The sequence below is a fragment of the Macadamia integrifolia genome, chromosome 3, assembly GCF_013358625.1.
Source record: "Macadamia integrifolia cultivar HAES 741 chromosome 3, SCU_Mint_v3, whole genome shotgun sequence".
NCBI classification, from domain to species: domain Eukaryota; kingdom Viridiplantae; phylum Streptophyta; class Magnoliopsida; order Proteales; family Proteaceae; genus Macadamia; species Macadamia integrifolia.
Genome location: NC_056559.1, coordinates 37,730,984 through 37,750,767, shown reverse-complemented (window position 1 = coordinate 37,750,767; position 19,784 = coordinate 37,730,984). Strand labels below are relative to the sequence as shown.

General features: G+C 36.1%; 2 protein-coding genes across 2 annotated transcripts in view; both read right to left on the bottom strand.

The window, feature by feature from the left end:
- Positions 1-1,110: 1,110 nt before the first annotated feature.
- Positions 1,111-19,784, bottom strand: part of LOC122072931 (transcription factor MYB117-like) — a 21,024-nt gene continuing 2,350 nt past the window's right edge. Inside the window, exon 2 of the mRNA XM_042637369.1 lies at positions 1,111-1,998. Within this exon, the coding sequence (XP_042493303.1) occupies positions 1,230-1,982 (753 nt within the window). The 5' untranslated portion in view covers positions 1,983-1,998 and the 3' untranslated portion in view covers positions 1,111-1,229. The remainder of the gene's footprint in view (positions 1,999-19,784) is intronic.
- LOC122072932 (protein MIZU-KUSSEI 1-like) lies at positions 12,267-13,581 on the bottom strand. Its single transcript, XM_042637370.1, has one exon. The coding sequence runs from the start codon at positions 13,443-13,445 to the stop codon at positions 12,762-12,764; it is 684 nt and encodes a 227-aa protein (XP_042493304.1). The 5' UTR covers positions 13,446-13,581; the 3' UTR covers positions 12,267-12,761.

Sequence of the window (19,784 nt, the reverse complement as noted above, 5' to 3'; positions counted from 1 at the left end):
ATTACTATAACACCGCTATTACATATTTCAAATTTGAATTCAATATACATGACCCATCAATAAAAAACAAAGCCATACAAATTTAACTAATCTTGGCCTTATGGATCCATGTTAAACCTTGAGGTGCATGAAAAGGAGGTTACAACTCATAGTCAACAAAGATTAACCTTAGAGCTTACTGTCTAAATAACACCTCTAGCTGTAGATGTATTAGAAGCCTCCTCCCTCCTCCCTCCTCCCTCCTCCCTCCTCCCTCCTCCTCCCCTTAGAAAAAAAGGAATGTGCTATAACATTTATAACTTAACATCTTCTTCAATTGCCTCGTATTACCAACCATTCTTTTTTATGAATTTAATATTTGGATGAATACCCACAGTTCTTTTAAGTTTTGGATATAAAAAAGTTTTTAAAAATAATTTAAAAGTAACATTATTATAATAAAAAGACAAAAAAAAGTAAAGTTACAAAGTATTAATACCTTTCTAGATGTCAATAAGTAAATCACTTTACATATCTTATGGAAGAGGATTTCAGACACAGAAAGTATGAAGAGAGAAATTCCTACCCTACAAAATAAATTTTTTCTATAAGAATATTTGTGTAAGATCCACATGCTTAAGATGTGAGAGAACAAAGGAAAGCCGAAAAAATCCCCTATTTTTGAAATGAGGATATTTTTCTCATATTTTAGTAATTATAATGAATATCTTCCTATCAATATTTTTTCATCAAATCCAATTAGGCAAAAGTTTTCCTCCACCTCAAAGAAAAACACACATTTATAGGGTCATTATTACTCACACCCATCGAACAAAGTTATTAATACCCCAACTTTCAAACAAAAAAAAAATTATAATAATAATAATAATTGTTTCGCAATTCCCCCTACACACTGTCCCAGGGGGTGAAGGAAAACTTGGTCCACCAAATTATACAAAAGTGATAGATAAGTTTGTTTTGATAGGCTATCATCAATTGCAAATATAATCACATTATTCCAAAACATTTTTTTTTTTTTTAACATTATGACTAAATTGAGTCCAAGAATACCGGAATTTCGGCCATTCAAAACCATGAGATAGAAGAAGACAAGAGGGACAACTGCAGAGATTGTTTATCGAACTAATTAATTTCCAAACGAAAGCTGTTATTTGGCTTTCAACAATATTAACAAGTAATTAATAAAGATTAGAAAAAGTAAACACAGAAGCCAAGGCAGAAGAGAGAGGCTAATCCGTCGTAAGCCCTTCCAGGGATAGGCCAGGCCCAGCTGTGGCTGTATCAGATAAAGACGCCGTCACATAATTCCTAACCTCTCTAGCAATCACATCCCTCATCATATCCCAAAATCCCGCCGGCGAGATCTCCATCGGGATCTGCCTCTCCGGCACCGGAAAACCTATCCCCGGTGGTGCCAGTGTCAAAGCGGTCTGCAACTCCGGCACAGGCTCGGCCGGGGTCGACAAACATCCATACCCCCGAGTTGTCATCGTCCCACTTCCATTAATATCTCGGTTATCTCCCTCCGCCACCGATACTACTTCTCTCGGCTTCCTTCTAAGCGTCGAGTTCCAATGGTTCTTCACGGCATTATCGGTCCGACCGGGGAGCAGCCTAGCAATGGTGGCCCACCTATTGCCGTACTTGGCTTGGGCGGCTGCGATAGTCTTGTCCTCTGCTGGAGAGAAGGGACGGTGCTCAACATTGGGGCTAAGCTGGTTACACCAACGGAGCCGGCACGATTTTCCGGATCGACCCGGTATATATCGGCTTATCAAAGACCAGTTTCGAGCGCCGTGTCGTTGGACGAGTCTGGTTAGGATCTTGTCTTCCTCACTGCTCCATGACCCTTTGATCCTCTCCGATTTCTTCGTCGTCTCTCTCGTTGCCGGCTGTTTTGACGACCCAGAAGAAGTAGAATCCGAAGACGATGAAGAGGAAGACGCAGAAGAAGAAGAAGGAGTGTTGTTGATAGCTTCCATTACTCTCTCTCTCTCTCTAGAGTCGGTCAGATAGATTAGAGAGGGAAGGAAAGGGGAAGGATATATATCGCTGTTGGGGACTTCTGAGAAATTTCCTTTGGTTACAACCGTTACATTCTTTTATTCTTTGTGTTGGGTGCGGCTCTAAATAGAGCAGGTGCGTAAATGCGCACCATGTCTTCGCCTTCCCCGTCCGACCTTTCTTCCTTTTTGAGAGAGAGGGTTTGTCGTGACTCGCAAGTGGGAATTTTATGATTCTGATTGGTAGTGTGGAATCTCTGAAGCTCTGGGAATGGCAGATTTGTGTTTTCCCTTTCCTCGTTTTTTTATGCAAATGGCTAGATTAATTGGACAGACAAAAGTTTCAGGTCGACAGAACTGGGAGGTCCCACTTTTTTGTATTCCTATAAGGACTGGTGGGATCCACATATTATTCATTTGTTTTCTCATATATCATTATGATTAATACAATCCCATGCAATCCCATATATATATATATATATATATAGTCATAGCTGATAGCACCAAAGATTACTGTGATTTTCCATCTAATTACTTTGATTAGTTATCCATTTACTATTTGCATGTATAATATTAATGTTTTGTTCTACCAAAAAAAAAACTCATGTTGTTATTTAAGAGTTTAACTGAGACGCGAGAAGGCCATTTGTGATTCATGTATCGAAGGCATGTAACTAACTCTTACATGCATTTTTTTTTTCCTTCTTTTTTGGTAATAACTATCTAGAACTCAAGATGTCACATAATATATAGTTGGGTATTTGGTTAAGGTAGTTCACTAAAAGGGGATAAGATAAGAAAATTCCATTTTCAAATGAAGGCAAAACATGTGGTGACTGGTGATGTTATAGTCACTTTATCAAAATTAATCAACATAATTAATTCATAATTATTGCGAGGAAAAAGCAAGGCAAAATGCCTGCATACAACAAGCTAGTGCATGTTGTATCTATCTCTCTTCCCTATTTGGAAATGATCCCTTGCCTCTATTATGTGATGTCCATTCTTGTGCCCCCATTGGTGTTGCATGCAGGTAGTGTGCATGTCTATCTCTCTTATCGTGGATAGTAATACAAAGAAAATCCTTGATTTGGACCACCTAGATGATAAATTATATAACTTTCTAAGTTTGCCACATGTCAAATTCGACTCCTCTCTCGTCAACTATATTCTCTCAATTATATATTATATAGTGCACATATGATAGTTATATTTTTTGTTTGCCAAAAGAAAATTTGATTCCTACAAAAAAAAAATTTATTGCTAATGAAGGTCGGCAAATGAGAAAGTACTGCCAACATAAATGGATACAAGAAATGCCAGAGAACAAGGCCTCAAAGTCTGACAAAGCTTGAATTTGGAACCACACATGGCCAGAAATGAACATCATGGATGACCTTGGTACACACACACAAAAAAAGAAAAAGAAAACACAGAAATATATACTATCCACAACTATGTGAGAAGACCAATCAAAGGAAACTGTTTGGAAGTGAACAGCATAAATGGCCGACAGACAATCCGAGAAGATCACCGTGTTCGAGATCTAGAGATGAAGGCATAGTTATTTAATTTTGACTTGGGAATAATTCGGAGATTAATTAGAATAATTTGTTTTATTAATTCTATGATTTGGTAAAAAAAAAAAGGGAAAAAATAAAATTTAAATTCAAGAATTATTTTTTTACAAGAAAAAATGTTGAACAAAAAAATCGGATGCTATTTTTAATATTTGTAGTACTTGTTTCATATTATTTATTACTTATCACATGTGCATAATATACAAATGATATAAAAATTTAAATTTTAAAATTTTAAAATAAAAAAATAATATATATTAGTTATGTTTAATTTTTTTTACCTTTTTTTTTTATTAAACTCATTTCCTTTTACTAAAAAATTGAGAGAGAGAGAGAGAGAGAGAATGAGAGTGAAATTCAGGAAAGATGAAACTTTGTTGATTTCTAATAAAAATAAGAAGTTACTATTTTTATGATATTAAAGATGAAATCGTTTTTTGTATTTTTTTTAAACTATCGAATTATTCGATTTTATTTTGGTTCAACTGAATTATTCATGACATTTAAAAAAGTTTCATAAAATTGTATTTCTTGACTTTTTATTTTATTTGAATTTGGAGTAAATTATTCGCAAATGATTAAGTGAATTAAATAAATAAGGATGAAGGACAAGTAGAATGCCATTCCAAAATGGTTTTTTCCTCCATACTAGAAGCTAGAGGACAAGAATCGGATCCCAATTCTTGGCCAATACCATATTGGTCGATCGGTATGGACAAAGGGTAAAACAGTCCAAAAATGATTTTGTAAATTGAAACTAAGGGTATTTCTGTTTGATTCAGGTCGATCCAAATCTGTATCAATATTGGCCTTGACCGATCTCATTCTTGATACAAAGTTCTCAAATCTCGATCCCACCCTTTAATATGTTTTGCCAAGCCTTAAAAAAAAAGCAGTAGAATTGGGGCAACGGTTGACGAATGATACACGTAGCCTGATGAGTAAGCAAGTTCAGTTTAATGCTTTCAAAATCTCAAATTCTATCGAAAAGTTAAATTCAAGATTATGTCGGAAAGTTCTCATTTTTCCTTCGTCGAATCGGGAATGTAGAAAACCCTAAATTGCTCTCTTCTTTGGTTTGAGGATTTCAGGTTTACATAATAGGTATAATAGGTATCTATTTGTTGGATGTTTTAGTTCAATATATAAAGGGTAACATAGTCTTTTCAATTTCAAAATTAACACTTCACTCACAGTGTTATATCTCTTGGGTCAATTTATAATTTTTCAAATGCAAACGAGTGTATGTAATTAGGTCAAACCTTAGGGGAGGTATATGTAAATTTCTCTAAAAATTAATTTTATACCTTTGAGGCATATTAGTTTGCATGAGAAAAATAGATATGATAGTAAACCTCCCTCGAATCTCCTGGTGATTGCAACATTATTTTTCCGAAACACTTAAGCCCAAAGATCTCTCTCATGAATAATTAATAGGGATCAAAGATCAATCTCAGTCGATATCGATTCAATATGACCAATCCAAGATCGCTACTTGAAACCATGTGTTAAAATACCATTGCTTTTCCAGGTACGGCGTCGCACTTTGCCCAAAGAACTTTAGATTATCAAAATCATTTAAAACATGACAGTCAGGCAAAAGCTGTGAATCATACGTCTATTAAAAACTTTTTTCTAAATTTATATTTTTAAAATTTACAAAAGCGGCGGGATAAGTTGGGCCATTAGGGTTTAGGATCTACGGTGAGAGAGGTTAAGAAAGTGGGGTGGCCGTCTTTTCGACCAGCGGTCTAATTCTAGTTCTACTACTAGTTTTACAATTTAGCTTTAGGTTGGGAAAGGGCCAATGGGGATCGAGGATTTTGGATGTTTAAATTTAATATTAAATTTACAATTTTTTTGAAAAAAATATTAATATTACTTGTTTACGGGTCCATAGATTCATCACCGGCCTTTTTCAATCAAACGGTTTGGAATCGATCATCCACAATTAATATATATATATATATATAAAGGGTGAAGCGAAGGCATAAAGTATGCATGCATGGTTCTAAGTATCAATATCAAATCAATATTCTTCTATATTAGTATGGCAATTCTTTCTCTCCCAAGAAGATGCAAATTGATGTCCCTTCTATTGATTTTCTCAGAATATCCATCTCAAAAGAAAAATATGAACTTCAACCTCATATTGCCACATCTTTCCAACAGTTTTCTAATGACCCTTTAACAAAGAATCAAGTCCAACAATTTCTCGGAATGGTGAACTACATGACAGAATTTCTCCCTCAACTTTTGATTGAACAGTATGGATCAAAGGTAAAAAAGTAATTAAAAAATCAATTTTTTAAAGAAAAACTGAGGTATTTTTATCTTATATGAATTCATTATCGATCTTAGGGATAGCCAATATCGATTCTAATCATGATTCTTTGTATCAGTGCCGGATCAGTCATGTTGATTGTTTCAATATCTGATTGAGTGTAATCGATCTGAATCTATTATTATTATCATTTCAAGAGTAAGATTGTCGAGAAAATATTTATTTTTTTGAAAAATAAGAATAAAAGTGATCGACTCGCATCATTCTTATCTAATCCGGATTGATATTGGATCCATTTCAATCATGGATCTAGGGGCCAGTATTGGCATCAGTATCAGCCAATAGTGATCTGGATCGGATTGGTGCGTATCAATTGGGTTTGCCCCTATTTTTTTTTAAACATACAATTTTTTTTTTATTGTTCTACCATTGAAACGATACGAATAACCAATATGAATTAATCAAGGATTAGAGATCGATCTTAACCAATACCGATATGATATGGCCGATACGTTACAATTACATGAAACCATGGTTTCAAATTTCAATCGATTCTGATACCATTCATGCATGTCCACATCGGATGTGATCCAGCAACAGGCTGGAGGAGAATCTCACGTGATACGAAAATGTTTGAATGAGGCTTTTGACTTTTAAATTATTTTTTTTTTAATTTGCTGGTGAAAAGAACATCTAAATGTCCAAGGCGAACGTTAACGTCTATCAGACTCCACCAGGTACCACTCCAATAATAATGAGATTTCTCGGCGCCCGAGCGGCTTCCTGTTTGGTTGGGGCAGTTGGAGCCTTGGAGGCTTTTTGGGGTGGGAAACGAAAGCTGTTTCGTCACTATATGATTGTGACAGCTGGACGTCTACAAGGTTTGGAGGGGGGACCGCCGGAGTGTTGGACGGCTGGACCCTAACGGCTGTCTTCTATCATACATTTCGTGTGGAGCCTACCCCCAAGGACATAATGTAGTATGGACGATATAACTCAAGGCTCCTCCATTAGAAAGAGCATTCTTGGGTCATTGTCAGCCTTTAGATTAGGATTGTCACGATCGTAGAGACTACATTCTTCCCTAGCAACAAGCCAATCAAGCCTTTAGATTAGGGTTGTCACGATCGTAAACTGGTTGGCGCAACCAAAAAAAAAAAATTATCATTTTTTCCCTCTTGAAATATGAAGAGGTTAGATATATCAACGGCTTTTTTGGAGTTAGCAGTTCAATTAATGAGAGGGTTAGGAAGTGAGAGGATTTTCTTGGAGTTAGCAGTTCAATTAACAAGAAGGCTAAGAAGTGAGGGGCATAAAGACCTTTCCCCATGGGAAGGGAGAGGGAGAGACACAGATCTATATACCGATTGACCTTTTTCCCTGTTTTTAAATTTAATCTGTGAACAAGGGTGGAGAACGAGAGAAATGGATTAAGATGCCTATATTCCTCAATATTGAAAATTTGGTGTCTCATATGACTACTCATATAGAAATTTTTTTAATATATAAAATATGTATAAAAATTATATTATAAGATGACATAGAAAAAGTTTTAGGTTCGGAGAACCCTTTGCTATTTTCCTTTTAGGGCAAAATATGAACACACGCCATCTATTGGAGTGGTAGTGGAAGACGGTTTGTTATAAAAGTGAGGGCGGGAGAGGTGGGAAGTAGAGTGTGTTTTAGGAGGAGAGAGATTATAAGAAAGCATGCATAGTTTGAACTTTGAAGGCGTGCATAGTTTGAATTTCGAAGGTGTGCATAGTTTTTTTTTTTGCTAATGATGGATATTCAAGGTTTCGGTTTGATTAGTCCCGCGGGTCCATACTGACCCCACAATAACATGGACCGAGACCCAACAATCGTGTGGATCAGGTCATATCGGGGTTGAATGTGAATCATTCAGCTTTCACTAAAAGCAATGAAGAGTACTAAACACCCTCGTGTGAGTGGCCCAAGGTATACCTAGTGAGAATCAAACTTAGAACATGCGAGTTTATGACTTGTACCAAGTTTGTTGCTCACCAACTTAGGTGTATATATATATATATATATGATAATAAATGAGAGAGGTAGTCCTAACTACAGTGACTTCTTTAGGCATGTCAAATTTGGGTGTAGCTTTGTGGACAAGTGGATCTCCTCATCCTCTACTCAAATGTTAAATTTGGCAGATTAAAATTGACCTAGAGGCAATATAAATGATTAAAAATTTCAGAGCTACAAAGAGGATGCACAAAATAACATGGGTAGCTAACACATTTAAGGATACTTAGTGGTATATATGTCATTGAATTTGAGCATAATATTAGATACATGATTAATCCAAACCAATCTTGATGTATCCAATGGTCACAATTACCACAGCAATTTTTACATGACAAAAATAATATATTGATTTAATATCACTCTAATATTGTTATCCAATTTATAGGTGGATGACTAATTTCTGTATATATATATATATATATATAATTTTAACAATTATGGGGATTAGTATAGGTGACAAATTGCTTTCTAACTTTTGTCATTCTTCATAATTGATACTATCTTTTGCCATATACATTATGATATTATATTTTTTTTGTCTTAAATGCATGAAGATAGCATTTTACAACAAAAAAACATTATAGTCCATCCAGTGCGTGGTTTAATCATCCATTATGAATAGGAATAACATATGAGTCTGATTAAGAAACCATGAAGTGAATGAATACATCAAATAAGCAATTATAATTATAATTTGAAGGAGAGGTTTCTTTGAGCAAGCGACATAGATAGTCCAGCAATGAGGAGCAATAGATGATTACACATAGGGGTAGAGAGAGAGAGAGAGAGAGAGAGAGAGCTAGCTAGTGTATCCTCCACTATCAGCTCAAAGAACCTATTTCCGTAATCTTATCTGTTTTCTAGGATGTATTGGCATTAGGTCTGTCTCACCATAGAATAGACTCAAGTTATAGTATATTATGGGAAAATACTTTTTGTGGGGAAGTGTGATTCCTATGTGTTCGAAAGAGCCAATGAAAACACATAAGGAAGCATCCGTAGAAACGATATTTTTCCTTTCATGCATGGGGGGTGGGCTGGTCTTTTCACCCCATGTGTATGGGATGAAGACCTCATTCCCCAACATAGAACATTTTCCCTTATATATGGAGTGTTACTTCACAATATATGAAACAAATAAATTAATCACTATATCAAATAAATAAATAAATAAAATCCATGTTATTATAGAACTTTTTTTTTTTTTTTTTAGCATCTATCCATCTATCATCGTCATTGAAATTAATGCCTATCTTTATTCAAATAATAAATACATTTGACAGGTTGTTAGGCATTTTCAGAATCGTTGTTAACTGTTATACCAATGACATATTAATAGTTTTCTATTTTATTAATAATAAATTATTATTTTAATATACTGGACTGATTATAGCGTATTTATTTGATTTTGAACATTGGGGAGATGAACACAACAGGGCAAAATGAACTGATAGAACAGTAGGTAGAGAGCTTCTTAGCGGAAGCATATGAAGCCGAAAGGTTGTAGTCATAAGTGATATGGTTCTTACAAATAGAGAAGGAATTTAGGTTTTGAGTGAAGGATATAAGGTTGTTCAAAGACATTGCCAGACATATGGAAAAGGACTCTTCAGCGAGAAGGCTTGTTGTTGCTCCTTTTGGATTGAACTAGTTTTCATTCTCTAGTTTCATGTTTTGAATCTTTTTTATGCTCTTTGTTTGTCGAGGCATAGCGCCTCTTGATGGTATCTTGTCTCGTAATTTTTTCTTTTCATTTTAATAAATTTTTATTCACCAAAAAAAAAAGTTTTTTTTTACCCTACAGTAATGTGAACCTCATGCATTGGGTTGCTCTTTTTTGGCTGTGTATATGCATGCCTTACTGTTGTTTATATCATGTCTTTCATTTTTTTTTTTTTTTTTGGTGCGGGAGGGGGTGAACAGTATGTCTTTCCTATTGAATTGTATCTTTGTTGTAATTAAGTTTAATAACTCACTCTATAGGTAATATGACTACCAAGACCAGTGATAAGTACATTTCACTAATTCTCCTTTTTTTTTTTTTTTTTTTTTTTTTTAGTTATGGGAGATTAAATATGTAGTAGATTATTTATACGCTGTTTTTTAAGTCTTCATTTGATATCAGGTTGAGATGGAAACGAATCTCTATGCATTGAAATTTTGAAATAGAAGCATCATAAAAATTCATTCTTCATCGAATGAATTTAAGCGGCATATCCTCATTAACTCTTTGCCTCGAAATATATTGAGGTGTGTTACCAATTTATATATATATATATATATATATACACACATATATATGGGTGATTTTTGCCTCTAACATTGAAATAGCTTTCATAATTTCTAGTTCAATTGAATATTGAGAAAGTCACTGAGTTTAGATCCTCTAAATGTATGTTCAGGTGCCAACACTTGTCCATTTTGTTTCCATGAATACGTACCTCTCTACATCTTTTAAATGACAATAAATGCAATAAGTGTTGGCACCTGATTCATCATACGTGCAAGTAAACGTACTTGCAAGAGATCTCAACTCAAAATCACCATGAGGTGACGAAAAACACCCACAAATATAGGGTTCATTACTAAAGCCAAACATAGTAAGAGACGGTTCAACAATTATAGCTACTTAGAAAACTTTTGAAAGAAAGCTTGAGAACAAATCAATATCAGAACTAAGGCACCGTTTGATAACTTTTCAATTGTTTCTGTGTCTAGAAACAGCAAAAACGGTTTTTCACGTTTTCAGAAACAAAAACGGATTTTTTGGTGTTTGATAAATTCGTTTCTCAAAAAGTTTTTTGCAGACATAATGCCACTAAAAAGCCTAATAATATCATCGGATGCCCAAAAGGGAGAGAGGGTTCAGTCCCTTCTTTTTAGGTTTAAATAGTTGAGAGATTTATTGGGCACAATAACCTTTTTTTTCTCTCAAATTCGTTTCTAGAAACGACGAAACAAGTCGGACTTGTTTCGTCAAAGTCGTTTCTAAAATTGTAAATAGGCATAAATTTTGATTTATGTTTCTAGAAACAGGTGAAATGGAACAACTTTATCGAACACTTTTTAGGTTGTTTCTCCGTTTCTGGGAACAAAAAAATGTAGAAAAGGCAAAAATAGAACGTTGTCAAATGGTGCCTAAGCTCACGTCAGATCATAACTTTGTTAAGCCAATTTTGGGCCCAGGAAATCAAATCACATATAGACCAAGGCCCAGGCCCATATTATATTTGAACGACATGTGCAGCCTTGAAAGTCACTCGGTGCTACCTCGTGCCGTCTGGTTGCAAGCAAGTAGAGAAGGGAAGTGAAATCAATTTCACAAGGAAAAGCTCATTTCTTCCCTAGATGTAGCTGAAGTTGAAGAAGCAAAACCACATTTCTTGTTTTATCGAGAGGGTTAGTATTGCTCCTTCCTTTAGTTTATAGTTTAGTTATATTTTACTCACATAAGAGTTGCATTTTTTCGAGTCAAAGGTTTGTAATCGTAATTGTGTTACTAACTTAAAACTTCTTATAATCAAACTTTTTAAATAAAATATTTAATATTCATTTTAAATCCAAAATTTTTTATTTTAAAATATAGTTGAGAAATTTTTCCCACACCCGTGGTATATGCTACATTCTAGGGTTCGAAAACATCTATAAAATGAAGTCGATAATACCTTGTCCTATTGCGTGACACCCTCTTCTGCCCATCCGAAGGCAGCGATTTAGGCTTCTAGCTGTGGTGGCTGTAACCAAATTTGAAATGTTTTAATTTTGATTTTATTTCAATCCCTTTCTCTTTCTCTTTTTCTTTTTCTTTTTCTATTTCTTTTTCTTTTTTCTTTTTTGGTAAGGATGGCTGGAGAGGATTGCGACGGAAGAAAATGGTGTGGTCACTGGCTTCTTTAATCAAAAGCTAAAGCGGAAAGTGTGACGTGCTCTTGGGACCTAACCTTCGCATGTAGATGTCTTTTCTTCCTTTTTTCTTCCATTTCAACTTACATATATAGACCAGAGAGATAGCAGGGGACCCCTGATCTACTTACTCTCTAGCTGGCTTTCACAACTTTATACTTAATTTTAAGCAGCTCAGAGCCTCATATATATTTCATGATTGAGACACCGAAACAAACACTGATATAGCTCATGAGGATTGAACCCCAGTACTCATTACATACGGCTGGAGCTTTCTCATGCTTTTTACTAGAAAAGGACTTGCAAGTAATTCCCATTTCCCACTCTAGCTTCATATGTTCATGTTACTAAAATTATGATTGAACAGAACAATTGAAGATTCATGAAAGTGATCATATATAAGTTCAGAAAAACAAGAACCTAAAAAGATGCAGAAAAAGTGGGGGATACACGAACAAACAATCACATAATTGCACATTAGAATTTACATGATTTGGCAAAATTGTCTAAGTCCACAGTAAAATGAGATTTGCTTCACTGTCAGTGGAGAATAGGGTTATAGTCACTCGTTCTCACATCTCTCTCAGATTTATTACCGAGAAAGAACCATTGTTACAAATATATAACGAAACTCTATGTAATTAATTTACCAGAATACCCATGTAGTCCTAAAAGAAAATTTCTCAGCATTGTCACCCCAATCCCCCACCAAGCTTGTCAAGGTTTCACGAAGAAAACGAGCAAGTTGGGTTGATTCCTTCGGGACCTTCAGCCCTCAATCTATTACATCCCATCGAAATCAACCCACTTATGTAAGCGACAGAATACAAGACATTATACCCAACAATAAGATACCCTTTTATAGTTGCACTTACACACGTAGGTTGCAACGTATTATTCTTACATACAAAGAATATTACAGTAATTTGATAATTCACTTCTTCATTGAGGCCTCACAAAGAAGATGCTTAATTCTGGTCCACCCATGTCATCATCTGGGTTTATCATGTGGAAGGCTTCCGAGTTTTTGGACCCAACCACCCTCTCGAACCGGGCCCTGACATAGGTGAGCTCCCCATCTACTGATTCTTTCTCAGATGGAGGGCAAGGAAGAACACCAGCTCCCATGGAGACCCCTCTCAATAACTGCATCACATAAAGTTCATCATCTGAGATTTGCTTCCTCCTAATAGAATATCCAGCTTTACGCCCATTACAATACACAGCCCACACAAACTCCTCCAAAAGCTTCTTCTTGTGAGTCTTGTTCTCACTCTCAAGAGCAATCCTTACTAGACCTGAGGCTATCTCCTTGTGGAACAAATTTGTGTGCATGGGTAGCTCTATAACAAAAATGGGTAAACACTTGGGGTCTTCTTGTATTATCAAGTTCACTCTCCCTTTACGATATCCGAAGAGAGTCCCCGTTGTGCCTGCATCGTTGCCGGTGAGGAAAGACTTCTTTGGTCGCCCTAATAGTGCCACCATCTTGCACCCTGAGTTTAATAAAGGGAAGAGCTTGAACATGCGAAAGAGCCCTCCGGCCGACTTTGATCTCTTGTCTTTGGATGTAGCATGTTTAAGTAAAGATAGTAAGCCAGGAGTTTCCATGGAAGACAATGGCATAATACTATAAGAGGGCCAGTTGAAGCCTGCAATGGAAGGTATAGAAAGAGGGTTTCTTGAGAGAGAATGACAGGCTTTACCAATTCTATATATATAGAGGGGGTTTGTAATGGGTAATGGAGAGTTGGCGAAGTTGGTTGAGTGTCCTTGGAATCTTTGAGATTTGGAAGTGACACACCAAGTTGGATATGATTACTGGGAAAAGAAGGGGCGGAAATGGGGAATTTTTTTGGTGGTATCTAGGTTACAAGAACTATTCTGTTATTTGGGTTCGTAGCCAAAGAAATGTAATAATTCATTTTCTTTTGTTCACAAATACCCTGATAAGTTTTAATATTTTCTAAAATAGTTTCGAGATTTTATTTGTTTGGCTGTGTGAGTTCGGGTAATAGAAAAGTTCTTCACACACCAATTAAGTAGGTTATTAGGAAAAGAAGGGGGAGGAAAATGGGTATCTAAAGTTGGATGTGACCAAGTTTAGTGTTGGAAAGAAAGTGGGGTTTGGATGTGATAAGATAACAAGGCCGGACCACTGAGGTTGTGAGGAGTGGGGAAGAGAAGGAGAGGGAGAATGGAAGAAAAATGGAGGACCCTTGTGTGCTTTTCAGTTTGGCATGTGCTTTCTCTGATCATTACATGGGTTATCAACCTCACATACTTTAAGCTTTTCCATCTCAGCTCAAACACTAACTAATTATTGAGGTACTACTCAACTTTGCTCAAATCACATGTGACATGTCCTCTTGTCTGTGCAAATCTCTCCTAAAACACTAATGATCACTAGTGCGGTAGTCTCATTTTTAGTGGCTGTGATTGGATGAGGAGTTAGATTTTTGGTTTTGTTTATAGAGTTGCGGAAGTGATGTTGATAGCTTGAATTGAATGCCTACAAGGGTGTCATCACTAAAATTTCTTGGAGAACTACTTGTGCCTCCTAGTGAATATGGGTTTCGTGCACCACAATTGCACCAATTGCACTAGACAGTTGTAATTCAAGTTTTGAATTTGCTACCAAAAAGAGGCCAGGTATTCCCTCTATGCTCAAAACAATGGAAGGTGTGGAAAGGAAAGGAAGGAAGGAAGGAAGGAAGGAAGGAAAGGAAGGAAGGAGGGAGGGAGGAAGGGAGGGGTAAGCTGATCTGTTAAAAACTTTTAAGTAGTCCTTATCTTGAGGAATGATGAAATGGACAGGCACCAACAAATTGCTTGTTAGGTTTCACTGGAACCCATCATGAATAATTGTAACATGAAACAGTACTGCTAGGACTACTTTTGTTTCAATAAATTTTATTAAAAAAAAGGAAAAATTACGAACACCCAAAAGGAAAGAAAAAGGCAACAAAATACATCAATACACTTGAAGTAGCCTAATTTGAAGACCCCAAGAGGAGAGAATTATCTACACATATTTCTTTCTCACCAAATATGATAATACACTATAAGGATATGAGGCATGACAATGAGGTCTCATACTAAATTGCCCTTGAATTCTTTTTCTATCCATCTCGATTCTCCCTCCAATGAATGAGAAGGACAATGTGAAGACCAACATTTTCAGATCACCCCTTTCCATACACATAAGGAGAAAGTGCAAACATGTAATATTGAAACTTATACCCAATCTTCACCTTCTTACAAAGAAGAGCTTCTTCCATAAATCATCTCAACTCGCTAGAAACAACGTAGTTAGCTTTGGCCCTTCAAATAATGGGTGCCCCTTTGCAGGGAATAAGGCTCACTGGCCCTGGAGTTGTCATTTAAAGCAATATCTCCAGTAAAGGATTTGCTTTTGGATGGTGATCAATTGACAATGACCGAAGAACCAAACTCCACTGATTGTATCCTTTGGAAGCGGACCCTCTAGCTCCAGCACACCAATGCGTATCCAATGGCAAATGATATTTGGGCATAAATCCCAAATGTTCCCAGCCATTGGATATGAGCCGGAGAGGATGAGGGTCCTGATCCTTCAGATTTTTTGGGACATCTCCCACTGCCAAAATCACTGAACATTATTATTATTAAAACTGAGCTTTCAAAGTTATTGGTCTATTGTTTGTATAAGAGCTTCTCATAACGTAGGAAATGCCACTTTACTTATAAGTTGGCAGTGTCTATTACTCTACTACCGTTTGAACCACCCCCTCCCACCCCAATTTTACTAACCAACCCACCTGCAATACTCATTAAAATATACAATTACAAATTGAAGGGGAAAAAGAAAGTTAAAGAATTCTAACCTAGCTGATCATGTACGGTAAGGGTGCCAATTTGGGTCCAGAACCAAGAATTGTCCCGCTAAAACCTGACATCGAACCATCACATTAATAAATGGGACAATATTAATTGGATCTAATTTTGGTATCAAATAATAAATGGGATGAGATAGCTTTGGAATGGGATTTCCAATGGTACTAGTACTGAATTACCGATTAGGTACTAGATGGAATTGGAACCACCCATTCAAAGGGTATATTTCATGTTCTTGTGTGATCAAGTTTTATGGTCGTAGTTTGATATATTTGGTTGGTATTTTTCTCTTATAAAACTTTCAATTGATGGATTTTTAGTTTTGTTTTTATAAACATATTTATTGATGTCACTTTTAGAACCATATATATATGGACTTGTTTATTTTGTCATTATTAATTCTTAATTGTCATTTTGAGAAACTTACATATGATCTTAGGAAGTTTGAAAAAGTAAAATCATAAATTCATCATGTTTTTGTATTCTAAGTTGCTTTCTAAAGTAAAGGACATCTTATACCTCATGACAGTGAAAAGATCCACAACAATAATAAAATGGAGCCATCCCATTAGGAACCAATGAAGTTCTCCATTTTTTATAGTGCTTAGAACTGTTTAAGAACCAATACCATCCCATCCCATTAATAATCGGACCAGGACCTAGGTTTCGTCCCGTTAACTAAACAGTGTGGTTCTTGTTGTGCCAAGGAAGTTAGTCACACATCGACTACGCCTTGGCCATGAAATGTCCATGTAAGTGATAGCCACCTTCACAAATTGACAGTCGTTTTAAAGCCGTGCAGAGAAGCTTAGTTAAAATAGACAGTATCGTGGCATATGTGGTTTGCCATGGATTGTGGCACTTCAGTGGTGTCAAAACTGACCTCGACATCTATGAGGCCACATCGGGGATGCTGTGATTCAAGGGGGAGAATGTTACGCCCAAAAAACTGCACCTTTGATACTAACAATATTGTCCATATTGTTGCACCAATAAAGCATTGAAAATTGTACAGTTAAATGGGTCTGAGTGATATACCATTTTGGGACCAACCAATAAAAAATAGACATGTATCACAGAAAACCTAACGGGGGAGGGAAGGTACTATTCACTCTTGGTCAATACCATTATTCCCAACCACACCTAGTCGGCACCATCTAAGCCTGAGCAGCTCTGCACAACACAGTACGTCTAACGAGGTCAATTGGATCCATCCAAGTCTAGTCATCAAATCTTGCACCGACCAAGTGTTAGTAGCCTCCATCAGTTAGAATTTTGCCAACCGTCTACCCTCCTAGAGGATGCTTATCACGATCAACCACATGTCCCATTATAGGGAGTTCACCCCCACCCCCCACCGTCCACGTGTCACCCAGATTCTATAGGAGAGGATAACAACGCGCATTACCATTTTGGAACTCAACCAAGGTTAACAGACCCCACTCTAGTTGGGTTGACGGTTATCAGATTTAGAAATACACATCGTTCATTATGAGATCTATCACCTCAGCTTGGATAAGGATCGATCCAACAATAACTTATGTGAATCCATATTAGTAAGAAGAGCGACCAGTCAACCAATAAGAGAGGGTTCCAACTACTATATAAAGGAAAGTTAGCGAAATTTAGGGAAGACACTTAGCACACTCTAAGAACTGCTTCACCTTCTTCCTTACTTTACTAAAATACTGACTTACGCCACGGAATTCCCCTCCGGGCCAATTTTCTTATCTAATGCTTGCATATCTTTTCTGGGCGAGAATCTGTAACAACACTAAGGAACCAAAAGAAATCAAGTTGTATTACATCCTCAGCAAGTGCCAAATAGAGATTGTTTTTTTCTTTCCCAGATAGATCACCATCAACCACAAGATAAGGATCAATAATTCTCGTTGCTTATAACTCAATGGAAAAGACATGGAACTTTTCATTAAGAACACTAATGAATCTATTAATAGTGTATCTTTCTCAATCTTACCTTCGAGTGGCATCATGACTCATGAGGTGTGTTTTCTAAGTATTGTAATGGACACTACAAACTATAGAAAGTGAACCCATAAGTCATTCTTCACTGCTGGAAAACTTTAGTTTGTCTATCCTCTTTGAGGCAGGCAACAATGTACTTGTTGATGCACGATTCCGTTCCATACGGTCCTGCAGAACACAAATTAGAAACTGGCCCGAAGGAAGCTCTAGGAAAGACACTCTGATGCTTAATTAGGTCACAGATCAAAAAAGGGACGTGGAACGTAGAATAGTCTATCTATTGAGGGTCTTATCTTCCCAATTTGCTAAGTATCCTTTATATAGACATTGAGGGTTCCTCTCATTGACTAGGCTTTAATTTTCGTTGTTGATGTGGACTCTCTACTTATTGGCGAGCTCGTCCCTTTCCCATGTTGAGTTTGCCAATCTCATAACGGTTAACTTGGCCATAGTTAATCTCATAACGGCTAACTCAACCATCGTTGGTCTTATAGTTAAATAACCGCTTAACCCATGTCTGGTTAAGTTTGTTAGGCGTGGGTTTCAGAAGTGGTTACAAACATCACCATCCCATCATGAGATGTACAAGTCCAGGTCTGACATTGATGATCTATACCTCACGTAGGGACGAGACATGAGATTGAGAAGTGGGCATATCGAGCATGGCAGGTGCGAGTGGTCGTGATCAGGTAAAATGGTTCGGTGCTGAGTTGTCCTACCACTGGCTCTCCTCATGCTCTCTCGGTGTGTGGAGGTCGGGCCATGTACAGATTGTCGTTCAATGTAGGTCGGGCCTTTTATTGCCGACCAATGGCAGGTTGGTGTCATGGTGGTATATCAGTTCTAAACTCTCATTCGGTTGAAAGCTGAAACAGTTTATTTTAGAGATATTCTAGCACATATGCTATACGATGTAATGGAGATAAGATAGAAAAAGCTTCGTATAAGTTTGAAATAATAAAAAAGGAAGAAAATATATGAATCGAGTTTTCCTTCAACCACAATTTCTTTTTTGACCTATTGTGACCTTTGATCAATGTTAAGAGGATATCATGCATGGGATGGAGGGTAATATCAACTTCATCCTAAAAGAGTCATGTTAGTGTTACTATATATATATATATATATAATTGTTTTATCACATTTCGTTGGTGCACTCCCCTATATTGCTTGCTCTCAAAACTTTAATCATCATATATTAAGTAAGAGAGAGGATTCACCAAGCTAGTGGCATGGGGTACACTAATCAGCACGAGTGACGGTTTGGTCAATAGGGGTAGAGAAAAGAGAGCATGTTAGGAGAGAGAGAGAGAGAGAGATGGTGTGGCCTCCACTGCCAGTATGGAAACTTTTTTTATTAGATAATATGATTATTGTGGATGTTAATTTTTTGCTATAGTATTATAACATATTGTTGTAAACAACTCGTAATATAATAGAATTAATCATCTTAATTTAAAAAAAAATACAATCATTTTCTTGTTTGTTAAAGAAACACTTTCAATGATTCATATTTTTGTAATATATAAGCACAATAAAGTAATTAAACCGTTTGGGAAGTCACGATTAAAAATATCTATCAAATTACATATGATTAGGTAAATTAAGGCTAAGAATACATATATATATATATATATATATATCAACACATGTTTGCATCAATTATGATAAAAGACTCAATTTAGAAAGGGAAAAAAATGAAAAATAACTTAATTATAGGGAGAAAGAATGTTTCTAGGCTACGTAACGTATATTAGCACATCCATGTGTCTGTCTCTTCTCTCTCCTATCAAATGATATATCTGCCTCAATGTGAGAGAAAAGAGATAGACACAGGGAGGTGATAGTTTAATAGATACTATGCTTTACAAAAAAAAAAAAAAGATAGTATATACTATATAAACAGACAAAAACTCAATTCTATAATTACATATTTAATATCTAACAAAAACAAAGTAAATATATAATACTATGGAAGTGAATTTTTTATTTTTGTGATTTTTTTGGTAAAATATGTAAGTGAATTACATGTCACTAGAATGATCCGAGACACCCACGGTGGTACTAACACAACCTGGACACATAAAGGCAATGTGATTGCTA

What these genes read in the sequence shown, in the direction of transcription:
- LOC122072932 (XM_042637370.1), bottom strand. Translation starts at nt 13,445, where the DNA reads ATGCCATTGTCTTCCATGGAAACTCCTGGCTTACTATCTTTACTTAAA.